This window comes from Calidris pugnax, unplaced genomic scaffold (genome assembly GCF_001431845.1).
Source record: "Calidris pugnax isolate Ruff unplaced genomic scaffold, ASM143184v1 scaffold56, whole genome shotgun sequence".
Classification (NCBI taxonomy): domain Eukaryota; kingdom Metazoa; phylum Chordata; class Aves; order Charadriiformes; family Scolopacidae; genus Calidris; species Calidris pugnax.
Window position 1 is genome coordinate 4,962,632 of NW_015090839.1, and position 24,163 is coordinate 4,986,794.

Sequence of the window (24,163 nt, forward strand, 5' to 3'; positions counted from 1 at the left end):
CCGGCCGGTGCGCTGCCCCCGAGGAGGGAGGCGAGCGGCGGGGCCGCGATGGAAGCGCTCGCAAGCCGGTCACGGTGCAACCCACGGGGGCTGCAGGGTGTCCCCGGGAGGGCGGGCGCCAGCGCAAGTGGCGAGGGAAGGGTATTTTAGGTATTTTACATGGGCCTGGCAGCGGAGGGAGAATTTCATCTGCCGGCGAGTTAGCGCATTTCCTGGCACATCAACCACTTCTCTCAACCACGTGGAACCAGAAGGCTGCTTCAAGCTCCCCTTTTGCAAAAAAATAATGAAATGGGGAAAAAAAAGGGAAGCTCCTGATGTTCAGAGATACATTTTGGTTTGAGAGAGCAGAGCGATCAAAGGGAGAGCAAAGACGGGTTGTGAGCAGACAAGGCAAGTCACTGGCCAGCTCTGCCTCTGCTTCCATCCAAAACCATACCCACCAAACACTAAAGGCTTGGCTCAGCCCACAGGGAGAGAAGAAGCCTTTTGCCTCTAGGGCATAGAGAGTAATTCAGCTCTAGGCCTGAGGGGAAAAAAAAAAAAAAGATAAAAAAGGACATGTATGCTCTTGCTCAAGTATTTTTTTAGTGCCCATCACCACAGCGAGTTGGTGGTGAGCTATGAGTTGCAGCTTGTTTAATAGCCTAAGGCACAACTAAGTTACACACCCAGTATGACACACAGGTGCTAACTGATCAGTTCCCCCAGCTTTCCAAGTGTGGGTCTTGGTCACTGCTTGTTTGCTGAGGCACAGGGAGAGAAAAGCACTCATCAAAGCTGTATGTAAACTAGAACCACAGCCCCTGCTGGAAAGCACTACCACAAGGTGTCTTCTCAGCTATTCCATTGCACGTTCCTTGGGGCTCTGATTGGTTTTTCAAGTTTCCACCCCATCTCCCTGGTCTGTGGTAGCCTGGAAAAGCCAGATTTGCCTTGATTAAATCTAGGGGACTTCATCTTCACATCTCCTGAAATCGAGGCAAGCTTTGCCATTGATGTCAGCAGAGCAAGGACTACTACAAGCCTTTTTTTCCTGCCATAAATATCATCTCACAGAGCCCTTCACTTCCAAGCCCCAGGGCACGTGGCTATATCTATCTCCACAACGGGGGTTTGGGCAGACACATTTTTTTAAACTGTAATTGTCCCACCATCCACTTTCTGGTCCCTGACAAGCTACCTGGACCATGTGTAGAACACGCTGCCCTAGAGCACAGCACTGGAGGAAGGAGGATGCAGCAATGAGCAGGCACGCTCTGTGGGACGGGATCTGACAGACACTGCAGCTAACCTGCTCCAGCCGAAATGGGCTTGTGAGGCTCTAATCAATCTCTAGCAGAAGTGTTGTTGTTTCTCCTCATGTCCTAATACGTGGGCTTGCTTAACAGAAACAACAAAGGAGGGAAGCTCTGGCACGAAAGAACAAGCTGACAGAGAGAGTTCATGGGGGTGACTGAACCTCAGCCTACTCACTGCATCGTCCCCGTAACAGATGTTCCCAGGGCTCCCCCACTCGCTCGCTGGTAGAGATCTGACCAGAGCAGAGCTGTTCAGGGCTCCCACTGAGCAACAGAAACAACAACAACACTCAATACAAATTCCTGCTGTGTGGGAAAACAGCGCTGCAGTTTCCAGAGGTATCCTCCACACATCTTCGGTCCCTGAGAACGGGGGCTCCTGTCCAAGCGATCACGTCTTCGGTCTCCAATAACCGCCAGGGCCAACTCTCACATCAAATGGCTCTCGAGGTTACAGGAGCACTTCGGTTTCCATTTAAAGAGAAAAGCACACTTCTGATCCTCCTGGTTACACAGAAGAGGAGTAAGACAGAACTAGAATGCAAAGAAGAAGTATCTGAGGTTGCTTGGCTTTTTTCTCCCACACCAGAGAACAAACTCGTGATTCTGAAGTACTGAGCCAAAGACTTTCTACTTGTGATTGGCCTCACTAAAAACATTTAAATGAATAACACTAGTTTATTACCGAATGGCACTTTGTGCTGTCATCTGAGAGCAACAGCTTCTGAAAGAAGATATTTTAAGACCTCGGATTAAGAACTCAAGAATAGTAGAGGAGTTATATGGGAAGGGGGACTGGGAGAGGGAGAAATAGGGCCAAGCAAGTAGATCAGGTCATCTTAGGTCTCTTTCCACAGGTAAACTGCATTAAGCTAGACTTCACAGCCAATTTCGAGGTGACCTACAAAGGCCAGACAAGTTTTTAGCCTGGGCTCTGACAGATACAAAAGGGTTGCAAGTTGCATGTGTTCTTCAAGAAGGTGTAGCTTTTTTAAACTAGAAATACTTGGGACAGCAAGGATAGTACCCCCTGAACCTGCCTGTAAATTCCTTGGAGATGCAGAGAACTAAGGAAGGAAGATGCTTTGTCCTCAATCAGAAAAATCAAAGAGAATTCAACCTGAGAGCACTCTGCCACCTCAGCTGCTTCCATGGACTGTTACCAAAAATGTCACACTCCTGTTCTGTATTTGTCATGCAGGCTTCATTTTCTAGGGGAGGCAAGAGGCTACTATCCTACTAGTTCTTTCATTGCACAGTGTCTTTCAGAAACACGAAGTCAAAGGAAACTTCACTAACAGAAAAAATAAACACAAGTCTAGCTTAAAAGAAAGAAAGAAAAAAGAAGAAAAAGAAGAAAAAGGAGAAGAGGAAAGGAGGGAAGGAGGGAAGGAGGGAAGGAGGGAAGGAGGGAAGGAGGGAAGGAGGGAAGGAGGGAAGGAGGGAAGGAGGGAAGGAGGGAAGGAGGGAAGGAGGGAAGGAGGGAAGGAGGGAAGGAGGGAAGGAGGGAAGGAGGGAAGGAGGGAAGGAGGGAAGGAGGGAAGGAGGGAAGGAGGGAAGGAGGGAAGGAGGGAAGGAGGGAAGGAGGGAAGGAGGGAAGGAGGAAAGGAGGAAAGGAGGAAAGGAGGAAAGGAGGAAAAGAAAAAAAAGAAAAAAAGCCCAACTCTTTTTCTAGGTTCCTCTGGGCACTGCAAAGTCATAGAAATGGGCAAAAGTCTAGCATTTTCCTTTTGCGGGAAACCCTTGCAAGTCACACTAAGTAGAATGAAATGGAAAAAAATCCACCACTACAGTCATGGTACTGAGGGATTCTCAGGTGACTCTTCTGTCTTTTAGGGACTTTCCTGTTTCTGCCAGTTATCTTTCCTGAGTCTAAACAGAAACACCAAGGAGAGCTCACCTCAGCAATGACACCAAGGGACAATAGGACAAGAGCCTGTTAGCATTCCTGGAACATTCAGCCTATTAAAAAAAAAAAAAAAAAAAAAAAAAAAAAAAAAAAAAAAAAAAAAAAAAAAAAAAAAAAAAAAAAAAAAAAAAAAAAAAAAAAAAAAAAAAAAAAAAAAAAAAAAAAAAAAAAAAAGAGGTGGGGGGAGATGAGGGAAGAGAAAGAGAGAGAGGAAAAAACCCACCCTGGGCCTGCACATTGCAGCTTACCGCCATCTTGATGTCCTTGATGCGTGCCGATGGCGTGGAGGCGGCTGGCACCAGATCAGCCCAAGAGAAGGAATGAGAGGCCAATGGAGATTTATGTGAGGAGAGTGAGATGGACAAGGTAAAATTGTCAGGAGGAGTTGTTAGAAAGTAAAATATATTGTGACAATTCCACTCCTGCCGTTCATCAATAAACTGACAGATCATTTAGTGTCAATTAGGAGTGATAGATGGACAAGTCCCCATGATCCTGGGCCAAAATTAATGGCTGGGAGGGAGAGGGTGATTGAAAATGACGGCTGACATTGAGAGGAAAGTCCTGAAGGTCCCCAAGGGGCCATTACTTGCCTCATTCCCTTGCAGATCAATGCAGGGACAAACCCAAAAACAGACACTTCAAGACAAAACTTAATCAGACTTCCTTTTCTTTCTTCTCCTTCTAAGTTGTGCCCCCTCACTTGGCAGCCTTGATCCTTTGTGCCTATACTCTTCACATCATTGAGGACATCCACACATGGCTGGAAGATGCAGAGTGAAGCTGCCGTCTTCCCCACAGTCAGGAGCCTGGCCCCGCTCCTAACCTGGCAGTGTCACAAGGAAGCCCAGCCTGAGATTTACCTCAACGCTGCTGGACTGGGAGTAGAGGGCAGAAGCAATGACACAAGCTTCCCCCTTACCGTGTCAGATAGAGAAACTCATGAGCACGTTACTACTCCCACTTGCAAGACAGGGATGGCTAGAGGTTCAATAAACCAGGCACTCTCAAGGGTCATTTCATATAGATACAACACACGATAGTTTAAGCCCATATTTTTGAAACAGGAGGTTTTTAACTTTACTTACCTCTAGAGACCCAGAATCATAAAACCCCTTAATCTCTTAAACAACCTTCCTCCAGCTCCAGGGTGCAATCTCACCATTGCCCACCCTCCAGAGCCCTAAATGATATCTACACAGAGGCTGGGTTACCCTGCTCTAAAGGTCACCCTGACTGCATCCCCTTCCTTCCCACCAGCCCTTATAGTCGCCTTCTTGTTAAATGCATTCCTGGACACCGTACCACCACTTCTGTTCCAAAATAATTCAGCATGGTCATTTCCTAACCAAGCCTGCCTTGATCATTCCAACTCTGTATGATCTATCAGTCAGGAAGGAAAAATCCCAGTTGTAGCTAGAGCACCTGTTGCTAAAGTGCCATGATCCCTGTAGAAGAAAGGAGGTACACGTCAGGCACGGGAAGGGACTCCCTACTGAAAGCAGCACTTGGCATTTTCTTGCAGGGCCACCTGAAATGAGCTGTGTTTACTCCATAACAACCCTGGCTGCTGCCTGCAGAACTGTATGAATTTTAAGGGGCTGACTGCAAGACCAAAGGGATCAAGGACCCAAGTGAACTGGAAGCGTCCCGAGAAGCAAATAAATAAAGATATTAATAGGGAGAAAAATGGAAGAAATTCTACAAGGAAAGTCGGATAAATGAGATTAACAGAAGCTGGAATTAAATGGATTTGGGAAGCACCTCTCCTTACCAAATCCTCACTACTATGGAAAACTGACTTCTCTTTTCCTTTTCCCACTGGCAGGCACTTTGTGTTTCTTCCTTCTGATGCATGAGATAACCTGACAATAAACCTCTGCTTTGCTTGTCACAAGTGTCAACACTGATGTCATTAAGGACATCAGCACAGCATTCAGAATGGCACTTGGGCTCCATCCAGTGGTTAGAGAGCTGCTTCTGTAGCAAAACCAGCTGTAATTACTATTATTTATGTAATCTCAGCAGGGTACTAGGCCCCAAGTGGCTGCCTAGGTTCTTGGCTGGTCCCCCGTCCTTTAATACCAGGGCTAGAATATTGCTGGGGCAGCAATGGGACTTCGTCTTCTCATAGAAAGTGATTCTTCTCTCTGAGCACAAATTTAAATAAATACAGCAAATTCAGGTGCTGAGGGCCCTGACAATAAGGACAAAAGATTCTTCCATCATCACTACTTTACACCACTTATTTGCTGATTGCAGAGGACAAGCCCGAGGGTTTGCTTAGACACTTCCCTCCAGTCCCCATCATTATCCAGATTTACAAAATGTGACTCTTAGCAATGACAGCTGTTCTATGGAGGTTCTAGGGTCCAAAGTAATCTTTCCATGCTTGACTTTTAAAAACTTACCAGTAAAAAGACAGCACTTTGATAGTTCTTCGGAATTTAAGTATCTGACACTTGTAAATGCTATGGGAACTCATAATAAAATACTTTTTCACAGATTGGTATGCAAGTAAGATAATTAATTTCAAAACTAAGTACAAGTTGAAAAACTTTAGGGGCCCTCCTCTTCTATCTTGAACAGTCTGAGACAGCAATAGTCTAATGGAAAGAATCAGCAAGATGGTGAGAATATTTGCAAGTTTACCTAAGTATGACAAGAGCTGGGCAGGTAAGGGACTAAGGAGGAGCAACAAAGGTAGAAAGACAGAAAAATAGATTGCAAGTATGTGCCAAATGGAAACACAAAGAACCATTTCAAGTGATCATTTCACATTGATAAGACTCTGAAGTAGAAATACAGCAGAAAAGTGTTTAAGTGTCCCTGCAGGAAAAGTAACAAGTGGCAGTTGCAACTGGCTGAATGTGTCAGAAACAGAACTAAAAGCTTAGACCTCAAATGGGGAGAGAATAACACATAAACAGTACAAGATCATTTCACAAGTAGCTGCAGTATCCCATCCGAGCCAGAATATATTTATACAAAACAGACAATCTAACTGTAATCACTCTGCTCATCCTTCCTCAGTAAAAAAAAATCATTAAAAAAAAAAATCACAGATTTTAACACAGTTCTGAAAAGCAAATTACGTAAAGCAGTACAATTCCCAAGTGTAGGCTCAGTTACACTGGCATAAAAGTGCTTATACCTACATCAAATATATCAATAGAAGCATGTTATTCTAACTACATCTACATTAGTGAAATTGGAGCAAGTCAACTTGACGGGCTTCCAAACTGAGTCAAATTGGTTGAAAAGCTGTGGGGAGATAGAGCCTGAGAAAACAGAAACAACAAAGCTACAGTAACTTGGTATGACATCAGCCGATGACTCAGACTTTTCACATGAAGGCTTTACTCTGGGATATGTCACAAAGACAGCCTTACAGGCCAGCATCTCAGACTTTTTTAAGGGAGAGAAAGAGGGAGCTCAGCCTAGGGAGAACACACAGCTGAAGGAAAGAAAAGACAGGGGAAGTAGTTGTACAAAATCCTTGTACCTCATATGACTAAAGAAAGTCAGAACAAACCTCCCCTTTGTAAAATTTATTCAATAAAAGCTCCTAATACAAATTAAAAGAATGCTGTCAGATATGACATGATATCATATGCATGACTGAGCAAGGGGCACATCTTCATCTTGTGTCCCACTGTGCAGGGTCTCACAGGTAGAAAGGTCTGCAGCCCTCCATCTCCTGTTCTGCCTCTTCAGCTGAATTGCGTTCAACCTCATGGAAGCATTTACTCCAGACACCTGCTATATCTGTAAACCATGCAATTGGGATGCTGGAGAAGCACCACCGATAACTACTGCTCCAAATCTATCCAATGAGGCTAATGTCAAACAATGAAAAACATCCTGAAGCAGCACATGGCACAGTGCTGTTACACTAGGAACCTGTACACTGTCCTTCAGGGCACATTAGGCACAGCCCTGAATAACCTCCAATCCAGTCCTTCACCTAGCCAACAATTACAGAATTTATTTTTCTTAAACAATGCAATTCACCCTTGTTCTCTGCTATTACATTTCCATAAAGCTACTGCTTGGTCCTACAGAGATTTATGATCATTGGTGGCATTTTTTTATAACCCTGAGGTGGATGCACCTTTGCAATGGCAACTTCTAGCTGCAGCCAGCCTATGCAAAATAATACCATTATCGGAGTTGAACTGGAGAGGAACTGAAGGAGCTCAGGCTGAGATCTTCATCCCTTTGCTTTACTCCAGTCTCCAGATTTTCAGCCAATTTATTCTTCAGAGACAAACGTAGTGATAATTTTCCCAGAAAAGTACTATTTTCTAGAAAGGCTACCCCAGAAAATAGACCAACTTTCTCACCTCCCAGGAAATACCAACTGTATAACAGGTTTACGGATGTCCTCTCCCATTCTCAGTATTCCAGGACAGAAAATAGATAACTTTTACATAAATGAGAGTGCCTCCAAAGACATAGACACTCTTATTATAGGCCTTAATGCATACAAGCAATCTCACGCCACTCCATAACTGAGCCATTCAGCTCTATATAGGAAATATAGCACCAGCATAACTTTACAGCTTGAAAAATAACAAATAGCTTGAAACCACATCCTTCTGGACAGTCCTTCAGTTTTCACACCCATTCTATTACCATGTCCAGATACTTCCTTTCCCTTAGGTGTCCTTCATAAGCATCAGACTTCTCAACTTGCACTCTACAATTTGTATACTTTTTTCCTCCCATCTCTTCTTGCTGACCATCTCCATCCATCTCCATTATACCATAACCCCATACACACATAAACATTGACAAATTTCACCTTTGCTGTCAAGGCTGATCACTAAATCCTGAACGGTTCATTGCATTCTTGTCAGTGGGGCACTGTCATGTGTCACTCTCCTGGAAAGGACACAACCAGTCAAATCTCCCCTCCCAGCTTCTGCATTTAACCAATTTATAAAGAGCATCAGCCAGCAGAACCAAGCAAGAGCAATACTTCAAATGGTTCGAAGGAGCTACAATGATACCGGACACACAGGCCACCTACAAGATCCAGAAAAAACTGTTCCAATGCCTGTGACAACAAAGCCCCACTAGTGAAATTCATTTAATCCATGCCTAAGCCCCCCTTAATAAGGAAAGAGGTGAGGACTTACTTGGTAGTTGCTGCTACAGGATCATCTGCCCAGCCTCCTTGCCGGCGTGGGGGTTTAGGTGGTGGGCCCTTTAATAGAGAAGAGACATGTTACAGCCAGGTCCAGTCAAGGCAAAGTCAAGCCAATTGAGACACCAGATCCACACAGTCTAATGTAACATTTTACCAAATAATAGATGGAGAGATAGCATTTAAAATGCCGTTTATTCATAAAACAAAAGGAAGACAAATATTGCAGGACAGGTTTTTAAGCATCTCTGTAAGCAAAGATGTATCACTAATCAGTATCTTGACAAGCGTCAGCTCTCTGTGCCTTTGACTTGTCCAGTACATTAGCAGACTGATCCACAGAGGATGCGCTCTCCTGGCAAAACACGGTTCACTGGGACCTTGTTTGTTACTGCTGCTCACATTTCAGTGGGAGGTATCACATGCTACATGTTTCCTAGGTTCAGCTCTTTTTAGAAACCTAGTTTTAGATAAGGAATTGTTCCTAAAGTGTCTGCTTTCGTCCACTGCCTACAATAGGAGGTTAGATGCCAAGTTCAGATACAGACAGCCATACCAAACACCTCTAAAGTTAGGTGAGATGAATCCCACCACTGAAATCATACAGAGCTTGAAGACCCTCCCTGCTATTTTCTTGCATTTTCTTGTGTGATACTCTGCTGTGCCGCAAGAGAAAATGGGAATTCAGCGTGGGGCTTACAAGGGGAATTTTCAAAGAGCAGGGCCATGATTTCCCACTGTATGGGAGCTGCCAGCTGCCTGTGGCAGCGTTGGGCTCAGTTCCCCCAGCCTGAAGCACCTCGTTCAGCAGTGGCTTCAGTGTTTACACGCCAGGCAGTGGTGAAAGCAGAGGGGCAAAGCGAGCCCAGTGCATGAATGTCAGTTTATATAGCTCCCAACTGATGGTGCCCCATGAGGAAGACGGGTTATGGGGACCTGTGAAGGGACCATCATGAGAAAGGATGATTGGGTAAAAAAAATCCCAAAACAGGGAAAAATGGTAACTGCAAAAGAGTCTAAGCTGCGAGACAGGTGGCTCCCACAGCTTTTATTAAGAAATGGAATGGGTTGGGTGACTCCTGAAGATTTTTGACTTGACAGAGGGGACCTTGCATGTGTGGTGGGGTCAACCCTGAGCGAAAGCCAAATTACCTCTTGCCACAGATGAGGCAGGGGCTGAGCTAACCCCTGGTGGTAGGGGTCTCCCGTGTTTATTTCTCGAAGCAGAAGCCTTGTTTGTGAGTGTGGGAAATGAAGAGAGCCTGCCAGGGGCAGCCGCTGCCTGCTGCAAGGAGGGGGCACGACCCTGCATAGCTCCCTGATAGAAGCAAAAATAGTCATCCTCCAAAAATAAACAGGGAGCAGGAATGAGGCAGGAGCTGCAGTCCCAAAATACCAGCTTTCTTCAGCAAAGGGAGCACAGGAGGGCAGAGGGACAGGCAGGGAACGTGAAACGCAGGAAACAGCCTCCTTATATGGGCTCATCCGCAGGGGACAGAGCTCAGTCGACTGGAATGACCATGTCACAGAATGTGAAGCCTTCAGGGGCCCAAGTGAATGGAGTTTTCTGATCTTTAAATGATTCCCCCAAATTCTTAAGATGCCAAACCAGAGAAGAGGCTACAGTGCCAAAAAAGGAGCATTTTGAATTCAGTTGATCTGGACACACCCAGAGCCCAGGAAAAGGGGAAAAACACACCACATATGGGCGTGCATGCCCACATAAACATCCCTATTCCCATTACACACACCCCTACCTCAAAAACACACTCCATCCCACACAGATCCTTCCCATGCAAACAACCCTTCTCCCCTCACACCGTCTCCCAGATAGCCAGCGGGCCATATTCCCAACACACTGCCACACAGCTCCTCACAAAGGTGCATGGAGTTACACAAATGTCACCAAAGAACCTGGGCCATGACGCTGAGGGAAAACACAACACCTCCACAGCATTCCAATACACCTGCAATTTAATTCCCTCATCATCAAAACTAGCCTTCAGACCTAAGACATCTCAAGTTGGGTACTCCAGATCAAAGGGTGACATGAATGACTGCCCCAGTCTTTGCACAGGGCATGACTCCACGGCATCTAGGGGTTTGATTCCAATGTCTTGCCAATGTTATGATGTCTTCTCATTGATAATACACACCAGGAAACCCTAAATGTCCGTCAGACCCTGACAAACATCTCACACATACCTACAGGTCCTTTTATTCCTCTTGCAGTAAATCAGGTAATTATTTTTGAACTGCCCACAGGAGCACTAGCAACAGGAAAGGCAATGTTAACTGTCAGCTGAGGATAAATAGCTTTTCTTTATTACTTGCCTGGAAAGTGCCGTAATAAGGTCACATGCCACATGCACTTTTGTCAAGTAAATAAACTTACCTTCATATACTTTCACATTTCCAAAACCTCAGCATAATTTACAATTGAGAATGCAATGTTGTGCATTGCCACAGTATGGTGACAGGTAGGGACATTGCAGCTGCAAGCAAGAGCTTGAGGCAGAAAGTGGAAAGAACGTCAACTCTAGAGGGAGCAGAACAGAAACAGAGGACATTGTTCTTCTGTAATAGAGCAAATGTGCTCCTGAACCCACCTTTTTCATGGAAAAAAATGGGGACTTCAAATGATCAGAACTTATTGGTACCTATATATTATACTTGGGCAACATTTCTATGTATGTTCCCAAATGCAAAGCTAAGCTATACACCCAAACGGTTTGGTGTCCAAACTCTGAGATTGCACCAGCTCCTGAGAACAGTGTTCTCTCTCAGCTCTTGCTGCTCAGTCTCTTTTCCACCCAAGTTTTGTCAGTTATTTATCTCCAGAAGATTTCCTTCACCTTAGTTTCTGCAGATCATACACTTTTTCAAGTAACATTGCCGTGGTCTGGACCCTTTATTTTATTCTCTCTCAGAAATTCAGTTCAGCATTTTTATGATGGCACTTTTCCAGTATTTCTCATGCCGCCTTCCTTACCAACACTTCTGTCCTACCACCATAATCAGTATTTTATCTCTCCCTTTGAAAAATCACTGGCCTGAATTCCATCTCTCTTGCCTTAAAGTAGAAACTCTACCTTCTTCTTTATCTGTAGTCAGGCCCTTTCTTATCAGACAGATGCAGAATTCTAATTTGGTTTCCCCATTAAGGCAGAAATTTCCAGGCCACTTGTCAGATCATGTCTGCAATTTTCAAGGTGCTAAATTGGATGTTGCTTCCCTCATGGAAGGAACTACCCTGTGTGTCTCTGGATCCTGAGTGTCCAAAGTTTCTTTTTAGGACCTATCACAACACAGGCAGATTATGGACATGTTGGGTCCCTCAGATTCTCAGACGGGTCTGGAAATATGGATTAATTTACCCTCATCAACATGACAATTCCTTTGAAACAGTAGTGCACTCTGTGCAGGGAAAGAGGGACTCAAACAACATTGAAAGCTTGCAACAGAGGACGTACAATTTTCTGTCATGTAACACATCTCCTAAAATGTATGGAATCTATATTGCACCCAATATACAAACACTGTAAGATTTTATACAGTATGTAGGTGCCTTGTTTTTATTCAATATTGACCACGGAGCAGAAAGAAAGAAGTATGGCCAGTCTCAAGTTCCCTCTTCACCAGCAAGTTGCCTGAGGCCCCCCCGACTGAGGAAAAGCAAATCTCCACAAACAGACCTGATGAGTCAGTTTTGACTACTGCCAATTAAGCTCTAAGTCAAATAGCCCCACTGCTTCCAAGCAGCCACATCATACTTAGAGTCTATACCAATCTCAGAGCATACGTAATATCAAAAAGGGCTCCATTCCCAGATCTATGCAAGCCTCAGCTTTTTTTGCAAAGAACAGCCCATCTCTGCTAGCTCTCTTTATCACGTCCACACACGGTTCAAGTAGTGCATCTGATTTCAATGAATCCCCTCCAAGAACTTCTGCATGTCTGAAATCCCTAGTAGAAAATACTGGATTTCCGTTTCATCCACAAACTGTCCTTCTTCATGGTCGCTGACCTTCCTTTACAAGGGAAAGTGCTATTGAGACAGAAAAAGTTTTTGAGGGGCTTTAACTATTCTGTCACCTATCACAGGAGGTAAAAGAGCAGCTCATAGTGTTAAACAGCTATTAAGAAATTATTTGCTAAAACAACTGTCAGCTATCTAGTCAAGCTTACCTGTGCTAAGAAAGCTGTCATATTGCTGCATTTGGCACCTTATTTTGTCTTCAAGAGTTACTGCTTTCCTCTGCATGAAAATAGTGAAGCACAAAACCAATTGCTTCTCTGAGCAAGGGGTTACCAGGCAGAATGCTCTCACAACCCTCAGTTATGGGGCAGTGCCCCTCCAGCCCTCCAGGTGTGAACATCTCTCAAACAGTTTGCTATGACCTCGTGCTACATACTGTCAGACATGTTCCCACCTATCCCCATCACTCCTACAGTTCTTCTGCTGCATTCAGGTGGGTCCAGGAGGACTCAACACATGAAATAAATGTGTGGAAAAGAAAAGGAAATGCTTTTAATAACATTATTTTTGATGGGATTGTCTGTAATCCACATCAAGGTAGCCAAGCAGGGAGGATACTACTAGAAAGGCTGGGAAACATGGCTGACTAGAAATGCTATTTCAGTAGATGTCATCAAAAGGCTAGTAGATAACCTCAGAAAGCTGAAAATAACTGCCCTGCTGGCCAGCCACTCGGGGTGCACGGGAGAGAGGCAGCGCAAGGCCTTGGGGAGCTTCAGGCCATGCAGTGCTGGGGCTCACACTGGGGAAGTTGGCCTAATTAGGGAACAAAAGTTCAGCTGCATTTTTTAGATTCCTCCTGGAGAATCTGGCCAACTTCCAGCTGAGCGGTCCCCGGGAACAGGCTGGGAGTCCAGCATTTGTACAAGAAACCAGAAGACCACTGGAAAAAAAGAAGCAATCTCTGTAAAATGGAAGCAGGTAAAAAAGCCAGTGCCTCCTTGGATGCTGGTTGGCTTTGGTGGAGGGTGTTTATCAGCATGATGCCAGAAACCAAACAGATGACAGAAACTCTGAGACATGGAGGGACAAATTCAGCTCAGCCCAGGACAAACACACAAATGGGAGGGCATTCATATTGTGCAACAGCTACGGGAAATTCTGCCTCAGAGAACCCTCCCAGGTTCTCAGAGATGCCAGTTGCTTCAAGAACTATCTACTGCCAGTCCACCTCACTCTCAATTGCCTACCTAAGAAGGCAAAAGCCTGGCAACATGGTATATACAAAATGCAGCTAAACCCTGGTGAGGGCTCTTCTACAAGCTGAAGATCACAGGGGAGAACAGGATGCTAGAGAAAAACAATGCAGTCTCACTTCAAGGTCTTTGGGGACAGGAAATTTTTGTCCCAACTACACCACAACACTCTAGATTTCACTGCAATGCAAGTTGTAGATACAAAAAGGCCCGTAAGGGACTGCATTACAATTATACATGACTTTGTAGATCGTGAACTCTCTGAACTAGAGTGGCTGCACAATGCCTAAACCACTGTGATTATTTTTACACAAATAAGGTCTCCAGTAAGCACCCAGCTGAGTATAGCCAGAGCTGGGCTCCTCAGTCACACGTTTCTAAGTTTCAGGGGATTTTCAGTGAAATTCAGTGAAATTCATGTGGGGAGGAGCACTTGGGGGGTGGCTGCTGGGCAGATCCAGACCAGACCAGACAATGGAATGAGAATTTGGAGCTAGGTGCCAACCACTGTGCAAGGGTAAGAACTGGGTCAGGAAAATACCGCTCTGATTAAAGGCCCTGATCATATCAAGCCTCAGGCCATGTCTACACCACAGGTGCAGACACACCTGCAAGCAGGATCCATGTGAGTCAGCTTTGAGTCTGGAAACGGTCTAGCTTTAGGTACTTCTGGTAACCAAGCTGGTACCTCCCCAGGTAGAGTGCAGGTTGCTTCTCACCAGGGGGGTATCTGCATCATTTTGCACTATATTTTGGGATGCAAATACACTTACTCAAAGAACCCCACTGAACTGGGCAAGCTAGCAACTTAAGTCCACAACTGGCTTTACGTTTCAGGTAGTTAAATTTTTTTGATAGTTGTTCTTCCAACATTCATTGAAAACAACTGTTCCTGATGTGTTGTCTTAACCTTAAAAGCAACAGCCCATTTTTCCACCCAACTTATTTTAAAAGCACTGGGAACTAGAACTACAGGAAGATTTGGCTGCCCCCTCTGGAAAGGTCAGATCCTCAAATCCCCTTTCTAATTGTTGCCTTAAAGCATGTCATCACTCAAATTTTGAGTGATATAGTACCACAGAGGTCAGCATCCACCTACCTAAGAGTCAGAAATCAGGTGCTTTCCCCGCCTTCATCCATGAAGGACCTTGAGACCACCTACAGCATATCTGCCAAAGCACAACTTGAGAACAAGGTCCCAGCTGGACTCATTAGGACTGGAAGAGATGTCTTCCTGCTCAAATGTTGTTGCTTTCAGTTAGAAAGTCCTTCTCTGCAGCCCAGAAATTCTTTCAGTTCCGTTTGCAAAGTAGAGAAGCTTTAGGAGAAAGGACTGAGAGCCTTCTGAGACCCAGAACAGCTCATAGCTTTGTCATTATATATAATATTCTCTAGGGAGGTGGAAAATATTACTTGATACATCTTTCAGGAAGAGGACAATAAAATAAGTATCTTCCAGCTTGGAGAGGAGATGGTGGGTTTAATCTTTAAGTTTATGTACAAAGACTGTGCCTTCAACATTGAAATTAACAGTGTATCCCTGGAGGTCCCCAAAGGCAAGGAAAAGCCCTGCTCCACTGCTGAAGGCTACAAAACACACAACGGGGGTCAGGATCACTCACTGCTAGTGCAGGGACCTGCACTCCCAGAGCTCTCAGAATAAGGACAGAACTCCATGGAAGGACAGGATTTCAGACACTGCAGTCCCCAGACACTCTGTACCACCTTAACAGATCCACGGGCCCTTCCTGAGATTGTCTACATACCACACAGGCACCTAATAAAGCTGTGGATTTTGCTACGAGGCTAAGGCATCTAAATCCCCCTGTGGACCTGCATTAGGGAATCCCCACAGTTCTTCTGTATAAGGCTCTAGCTCTCCTAGGTCTCCTCTAGTCCCTGGAGGGACTTCTCCAAGGCCTGAAAGCAAGTCCATGGCAAAGCCAGGAAGAGAACCCAGCAAAATCTTGGCTCACAGCCACGTTCATACTCCTCCTGCCTATTCTGCCTCTGCAAATTAACTGAGATATTAGGATACACCCGTTATTATACCATTGATCAGCCCTACAGCCTTTGGCTAAATGTCCCAGGCAGCCTTGGAAGGTGCAGCCAAATGAGTGATTCAACTGGCAAAAATTCAGATCCAAGATGAGCGGTTTGCCAGGGGATGCAAAACAAGTCTCAGAGCAGGCAGATGGCTGGAGGGCAGGACTTCAGCAGGTACGTTCACATCGACAGCCCAGATAGGACTGTTTGCTAGTATTCAGGCAGCCACAAAGCAAGTTCAGCACAGCAAGAGGAAAGGGACCAAATCCAGGAAGAGTTCAGATTGTAACACTCAGCAGGGCCCAAAGGGAGTTCAGAGAAGGGTTACATGAGCCATCAGGGGGACGAAGGGGCCAACTTCGGACAAATGATTCAAGAAGCCAAGTATTTCAGCTTGGCCAGGCAATGACTAAGGGAGGGATATACTGCAACAAGTTTTGGATCACACTTTATAATATAAAGTTCCAGTAATAATTGGTTTGGAAGAGACTTACGATACAATTAATAGAAGTTTGTTAGCATATATTATTATAAGTTACAAGCAGCTTACTGATCAGTTAGATTTCTCAATGCTCGGTTAACCATTTTGTTACCCTTCACAGGCATTTGCAAATGAAAAAATACTATAAAGTGTGACTGTGATGCTTAAGAACACAAGCCTGAATAAAGGGTGCAGGAATTATCCAAACAAGAGGGATTTCAAAGCAGGAATCACTTTATACTAAGGAAAATCTCCTTGCCAGGCACCATTGCATAACATCCCTGAAGCAACATCAATTGCTCATGTGGAAGAGTCACATCAGTTTAGTTATTTTAATGAAATTTAGCAGCCAGGAGCAAGAAGGCGCCTGTGGCATGTGACCAGCCACCACTCGGTACAGCAGACCTTGGGAATCAATGATTTAGGGCACTGTATGGAGGTGGAATTAGTTCCAGTAAAATGACTGTAAGGACTGGTTCCAGTGGGGGGGAGGGGAAGTTTAGATCAATTATCAGGAAAAATTTCTATTGGGTAACCAGTCCCCAAAACTATACCCATCAGTGGGAAGTCTCTTTGCCTGATAAATGGAAAAGTGCTCTGGGCATAGTCCTGAACCATCCATCAGTGATGAATAAACCCAGTGGATCTTTCCTACAATATCAACTCTAGCACTACCAAGAGAAAACTGAGCTAATCTGAATAGTCTTGACTCCTTGTGATAAGCATACCCTTCTGAGGCCAGAATTAATGAGATGGGTGATAGGGGTTTCTTTTCTGGGCCTTAGATTTCACAAATGAACCTACTATACTACTAGTAGTGGGCTGGTACTTCAGCAGAGGGAATTAAGAGTACAGGAGAAGATGCTTTAATTGTCTAACATATACAGAGAGCAGCTCTAGCCAGGAAAAATTGGGCAACGCCAATTCCATGGTTAGGAAGAGTGCAAGACAATTAGCCCAAAAGCTTAACAGAAACAGGCCCTATTTCTTAGGTTATTCTGAACAGCACCACCCTGGCTTCTAAAGCCAAATGAACATCAAGACATATTTTAGCTTTGCTGCAGGACAAGAAAGGATATGGGTATTCCTTTTCCCTGTATAACAGGAGCCTGGTAAGAAGCACTATGCCATCCTATTAACCACAGATAGTAGCACTGCAGTGCTGGTGCACTAAAAAGGAAAAGACTCACAGAAAAGACAAAGGCACACATCCTTGTTACTACTGGCTGGCCTTCTCCTCTGGGACACCAGCAAGACTTCATAATCCCTGAACACAAATTTTCATGTTATGGGAGCAAGTTAATCATACTGGACAGCAAATCTAGGCTCAAGAACGTTTTGTACTCTATTAGCTAATTGCTGCCCTGACTTTTAAATGAAAATAGAGTATCTTTCCAGTGGTCAGATATACACCTGTGACCTCACAACGAGGTGCAGCAGCTGACAAGAGCAGCTGTTACAATGACAATAAAAAAACCTGTCAGCAACAGGAACAGAGGATGCAGGAAAGACACTGCATCTGAGGCAAACTTTGTCTTGCTCTCCAAGAGTCCCCTCTTAAGGTAGTCTCCAGACACATGAATAGGTTAGTCCTTCTAGTCCCCTTCAGAGGAGCCAGCATCTACCTAGAAAACCTCTAGTCTTACATGGTCAACCTTTTCCTCAGGGTCTTCATCCTAGAAGGATAAGGAAGGAAAAAGAGAGAAAGAAGTTAAAAAGAAGAACTATGGAAGCCTGCAGAAAATAGCTTGAAGATCGATACGAATGGCTGTCCCGCAGCACATGTTTTGCAACCTTATTCACCATTGTGAGACTTTATATCCAGTCATTTATGCATATACCAAGTGTGATGCTATAAAGCATGCCTGTTTGACTGCAACAGCAGGAGAGTCTGCCAGCAATCAGACCCTTGAAAGTCATGCTAAAGAAAAAAAAAACCTACAAGTGAGAGCAGGAGAAGAGAACACTTAGTTCCTTTTCTCTATAGCATGAGAAAATCCAAGTTACTCAGGTGTGTAGGATGCTAGAAAGATTTTTATGGATAGGCTCTGCAACCATGCCAGAGACCTGAAATAATACTGGACCAGTCATACTGGGGGTTATACACCACAGCAGGCTGCAGCCCTTTTTTCAGGAGCTACTGTTTCTCAAGCCAAGGTCAGATACTCCACTGGGAGCAGGAGCTGTAGCAGTTAGCATGAGAGAGGCCTAGCTGACAACAGTGTTAGCTTTAGTAAATGAACTTTGGCTAACCCTATGGTGTGAGGGAGCAGCTTAGTTATGGGGTAGATGAGTAACTCAAGGAAAGCAGCCTGTTAATCACTGTGAAAGTTGCAAACTGGTTGAAAACCTTTTCTGATGAGCAGACTGCGAGCACCACGAGTGGTTACAACCAGTTGTTAGGAACCAAATGCAAGAAGTAGGCAACTAAGAATCTGGTAATCTCTACACAGTCCTAGAAATTACAGTGTTCAGAATCACTCAGGGAGAGGATCTAGGGTACCCCACGACCCTGCACCAGGAGTACAAACAGGATGGCTGGAACTACTACACTAATCCACCTGACTTTTCTTCTAGACTGCATCATCTCTCCTGTGGAACAGGGAAGCCATGTGATCAATAAGTTTCATATATCTGATTAAAATGCTTTGGTATCTGGGTCCACTTAGTCATCTGTCATCTGGTCTCAGAGTCTTACCAAGACAGGAGCAGAGGGAGGCTACACACAGGTTAGGGCAGCTGGCGTACAGAAATGTCCATATTCCTGAGCAGCAAAAATGAAATCAGATTCACCCAACTGGTAAAATCTGTTGAAGTGTGTATCTGTCAGCCAGGGACCCACTTGTTCGCACACCAGAGAACAGAAAGGCTTCTGGGAGCCCAACATGACCTAAGCTTCTCTGGATGTACGGAGCCCAAGTGGAACAGGACTCACAGTAGCACAGAAGGAAATCTAGCTGGACAACACATGTTGGAAAGGAGTTTAAATAACCACTTCTTTGAGCAATCTTCCACATGGATTCACCCTCAGCAACTGATTTGCAGTTGTTTATTCACTTGGTTTAGATAACTGAGTCCTATTTAAATGATGCCTGGATGTCAGCCTAAAGAATCACTGCCAGGAGTATTTGTAAGCTGGGTGGTGGAAATCCAAACAGCTGCTTTGCAAAATTCATCTGTGGGAACATCCTTCCAATATGCAGTGGAGGTGGCCCAGGCTTTTGTCTGTCTACACGAATCTATTCTGAATAAGGTGTTTTTTACTGCACAGAAATGCTCACTTTTAACTGTCACCCAAGGACCACAACTACATATGCAAGCTTACAAACACCAGGTAGGACAACAAGAGAAGAACATACTTTCAGAAGTGTAAGCACAGAGCCTTTCCCCAGGCTTTGGTGAAATCTGGGAAAGAGAACCAGTAAGAAACTTAGATGATTTTTGGGACAACCCTGATATAAAGTGACAGTGATCCTGTCCTACCTGTGTGGAGATATTCTCAACATAGCCCGGAAAACCCTCATGCTTTAGGCTGATGTATTGCCTGCTAAAGCAGCCTCCACTCAAAGGACATACAAAGTGCTGCCAGAGAGACACCAACAACATCATAATGAGGTTGCAAGAAGTGGAAACCAGGGAAATCTTGAACAATGTCCCAAGGGAATCCCCTCACTGTAGGATAAAGAGAAAACAGACTGTGGAAGCAGGGTAACATTACAATATTTTTGCATACTGATTTCTTATGGACCAGCAAATAGTTCGCTCTTGCTGAGAGGAGACACAGAAAAGGAAAAATCTGCTGATATATTTTTAAAAAAGGCTTTTCCACTCAGCTTTCCAAATCAATCTCAAGAGCTCCAAACCTGGCTAAAGGGCTTCTTTTGGTGGATGTCACCAAGCCAGCAGTCAGGCTGTTGGATGCAGTGATGTTAGAGCCAGGAAAAAGGCTTGACTTTTATTCTATAAAAGTGTCCAGAAGTCCTGGTAGGATGGGACAGCAAAGATCTTCAACAGATCTCATTATATGATCTGCCCCTCCCATTAGGCAAATAACATGTCCAGCTTGAGTTTGTCCCATTTTGTCAGAAACTTAATAGCATCAAGATGAGTAAAAAGTAACACATCAAGCCAGGGGATGGGAAAGGCCTCCCAATGGAAAAATGGATACATTACCCCTCTGAAAATGAATGTTTGAAATGCGGAGTTCTGGCATGCAGTAAGAAGACTTATCTCTAGGAATTCCCATTTACGGCATATTCCCCTGGGTGCCCAAGTGCCTGCCGATCTGCCAAGGAGCTCTAAAGGCCAGGAACACGCGCAGCCATTGCTGCAGGAGGATGCTGACTGCGCCAATTACAGCAAATAATCATGTTCCTTCTTGCCTCATGAAATAATACATAGCTGCAGTGTAGTTTGTTAGTACTTGCACTTCTGAAAAGGCAGGAATGCTCTGCATGTCAGATGGCAGGCTGCGAGTTTTGTGACCCTAGTGAGCCCCTTGAGGAGGCAGGGGTCTAAATTTGAAGGTAACGCAGACACTTCCACACAGGGATGGGAACTATCAAATAGAGATTTAGGCAGAGAAATTACAGATGCACTGCTGTGGTTAAGGGACTTATTGGGGGAGATATACACACACAACAGGTACTGAGAAGATATTGAAGTATCATACTGTTTTCATAGAGCTTGGGCAAGTACTTTGGGCTACAAGGCACAAGTGATTACAGTTGTGCCATAGGGAAGGAGATTTCAACAACACGTTTGTGAGAGAAGACACACAGCTGAGGAGATGTACCATTGTTTGGAGTCTCTTTCGGAAGACAGAGTCCAGGTCAAGGAGAGATCAGCAGTGATCTGATAAGATCTATGCTCCAAGTCAGATGATTTGCCTACTGACTTCAAAACAAAGACCTTTTTAATTATGTTAAATGAGTTGTTCACCCCTCCAAGTGAATTTCCTTGTAATAAGCCCAAATGTTGAAACATGGATAGACAGGTACTTTTTTTGCTTCCTTCAAGCAATCTGCTCTGACTGGAAAACACTTCCTGGATGCTTCTCAGTGTCATGAAAAGACGAGAACAATAGCACAAATGGTATGTTCAAACCAGAAATTTGAGCTGGGTGGAAACTGGGTGGATTGACATGTAATTAAAAAAAAAAAAAAGTCAAGGTGAATCTTAAAAGAGTTTAAAAACTCTGAGGAACTACTGAGGACATCCTGAATGTGAATTTATATTCACACCTTCACACATGAAGGTGTGAATATGGCAAAGGTTGAAGACAAAGCCCTTTGTCTTCAAAATCAGTAACAAGAATAAACCCTCCATTAATTACGTGGGGCCTCCTCTACTGCTGCCAGTTGTACTGTTGGGTTTTTTTAATTATTCTTTTGCAAATAGTTTCTTTTGGGAAAGTTCCTTGAAAAGATTTCAAGATGACCAGATGGCTGAATGAGACATCCATTGTAACAGCTGACCCCACCACTTGGAGGCAAGCCAAGGCCAAGCTTCCAGAAAAGTAAAAGATGATTGCCAATGTAGGGTGAAGGGAAAAACAGTATTAGTTCTATTAAATGCTCACTTTGGTATCAAATATGATCACGAATGAGAAGCCTCCAATTCTGGAGCAAAGGAAAAGGCTGAAGATTATTTATAGTGGATTTTGTCTCTTCTCCAGTAGCTCCAAGGTTTTCAGTTAACAGCAACACTTAGCAATAAAAAACTGTCTGAAGGGAGACTATTGACACAAATGGTTCTTCCTGGTGGTTAAGATCCAGTAATAACATATTTGAATCTTGTAAGGCATGGAAGGCCTCACCCTTCTGCTGCTGAAAACCCCACTGCTTTCAAAGAGAAGATTATACTTCTCAGTCCTCTCCAGGGGTGCCCAAGGACTGGAGCCTTAATGATCTCTTCCCAGCTGTTATAATGGCTATGATGCAAGACACACCAAGTACAACTGCAGCAAGTTAATCAGGCAGCCGTAGCCCCACATCACACCCTGGCCTCTTCCTAACCAGGGAATCAGTCCATGAACTAGGACAGCCAGTTCCAGTAAGAGAACAATCTGACAGTGAGCCACCCTGATCTGGAGGCTAACCAACGATTACACCCACTTAAACCACCAGCTGGTTTCTTTAAGGCTTTCTTTACCTAGAAGGCCCACAGTTATTTCGATTTCTTAAATTATGCCTTCTGCAAACTCCCTCACGGAATCCCTCCTGAACTCCTCTGGCATACCTGGGGAAGGGAGAACACACAGGTGGGAGATGATTCCTTGTTTTGCCTCTCAAGAGAAAAGAGCATACTTTCTCCAGAAAAAAAAAAAAAAAGTCTGTTTTATGAGGTGTTATTGTAAACTAAGCTGTAACAGTGTATTTTCAACAGCATTGCAGGGACTTCTCCAAGGAAATATACCCCCCATAAAACCATTTTGGCACAAATGGCTGGAACACAACTACTCAGTGTGACAGGAGAATTCCGTCATGGCACAGAGCATCAGGGAGTAGCCACTCCCAAGACAGAAGGTCCCAGGGCTCTGAGCACAGTAGCTTGAAACACAGCTGGCACCAGGGTAGCCGGCAGGGCAAAGCAGTTTTGCAAGTTACAGAAGCCAAGAATATGGTATGCCAGAGACAACCACTGGCATTGCAAAAATCTAAGTATCATCTCGTTGAAACAAATACCACTGTCAATAAGATGGAAGTCTGATGACCTTTTTGTCCATCTGAAGGCGTCAGAGAGCAAAATCTGCATCTCATTCCTTGACAGGCGCTCCTTCCAGTAGGAGATGCCCATTGAGAAGCCATGCTAACATCAGAGAGCAAACTTCCAAGTAGGATTTGAGCATTCTGCAGCAGAAAGCAAGAAAGCAAATCAAAAGGGTTCAGAGCTCATCTTTCTATTAGAGGCCACTGCCTCACTCTCCTGTGAAACAGGGGTTCCAGACTGTCTTCTGCTTTTTGAAGCAGACAGAACAGACTCTGAACAAAAGTTTTTCTCCAAAGCCATGTGGGAACCACTTGCAATTACCCACAAGCCAAAGCCTTGGATGCTGTAAAACATGACCTCTGTAGCCTCTGCACACAGGAAAAAGAACGTCACGATACAAATTCAATACTGACCAGACACTGTACTCTGGCTGAAAGTAAGGCATCTGCTTACCTGTACTCTTTCTTACTACCATAGATGGTGGCAAAAATGGTCACAAAACTATGTACCTGCTTATATTTTAATTCGCATGGAAGATATGCATGTATAGGAGGGAGAGGCCCGAAGTCCTGTTTGATGCAACTCTGCATACCTCACAGGTGAGAAACTGTAACCCCAGATATGACCCTGTGTGAAAATTACACACAGAGGGCCACACCAGGAAAGTGACATGGGTCCCAACCCCAGACTTCCAAGGAGGGAGCACAGAATCTCAGAAGAAATGAAGAAACCTCCACGGGGAACACCAGCAGGACGACTACAGCCAGGTTCTCCTGACAGGACACCCACCTCTCCAAGAGAAGCAGACGGGGAATTCTTCCTGCTGAGATTTTCATCTGGGAAGAAGTCTCGGCGGGCTCGGCGGCTCATCGTTAGTACCTGCAGCGCGGGGGGAGAGGCCAAGGAGCAGAGGGCACAGGGCGACAGCCGCCTCAGAGGGGGGAACCCCCCAGCAGCAGCCCCTCTGCGGGTACACGCTGCCCCGCAGCCAGGCAGGCCCCCCCCCGCACCGCAAAACCATCGCCAGCCGCAGGTGTCAGCCCCGCGGCCGGGTCGCGCTCCCCGGTCCCACCCGCGGGCTGCTCCGCCCTTCCCCGCCGCACCCTGTCCCCCACAGAAGCCGAACCCCGCCGCCGTAACCACGGAAAGCCCGAGCAGGCCTCCCGGGAGGGAGGGAGGGACGACACCGTACCCCCGCCTCCGCCGCCGGCCCCAAACCCAGCCCCCGTGCGAACGGACCGCGCTGGAAGAGCCGCCGCTCGGAAGAGCCTGGAGCCCCCCCCATCCCCCGCCACCGGGACCGGCCCTGAGGCGGCCGCTCGCGCCCC

General features: G+C 45.1%; 1 protein-coding gene across 3 annotated transcripts in view; it reads right to left on the reverse strand.

Annotated features, from left to right (window-relative positions):
• Positions 1–24,131, reverse strand: part of IFT43 (intraflagellar transport 43) — a 44,979-nt gene extending 20,848 nt beyond the window's left edge. The window contains exons 1-4 of one of the 3 annotated variants that reach the window (XM_014941603.1): positions 24,028–24,131; positions 23,625–23,714; positions 17,771–17,800; positions 8,355–8,422 (exon numbers count right to left, since the gene is read on the reverse strand). In XM_014941603.1, coding sequence (XP_014797089.1) covers positions 8,355–8,422; positions 17,771–17,800; positions 23,625–23,714; positions 24,028–24,120 — 281 coding nt within the window. In that variant the 5' untranslated portion in view covers positions 24,121–24,131. Of the gene's footprint in view, positions 1–8,354; positions 8,423–17,770; positions 17,801–23,624; positions 23,905–24,027 lie in introns of those variants that run through there. The other 2 variants (XM_014941604.1, XM_014941605.1) reach the window with 2 other exon arrangements.
• Between the last annotated feature and the right edge of the window lie 32 nt (positions 24,132–24,163).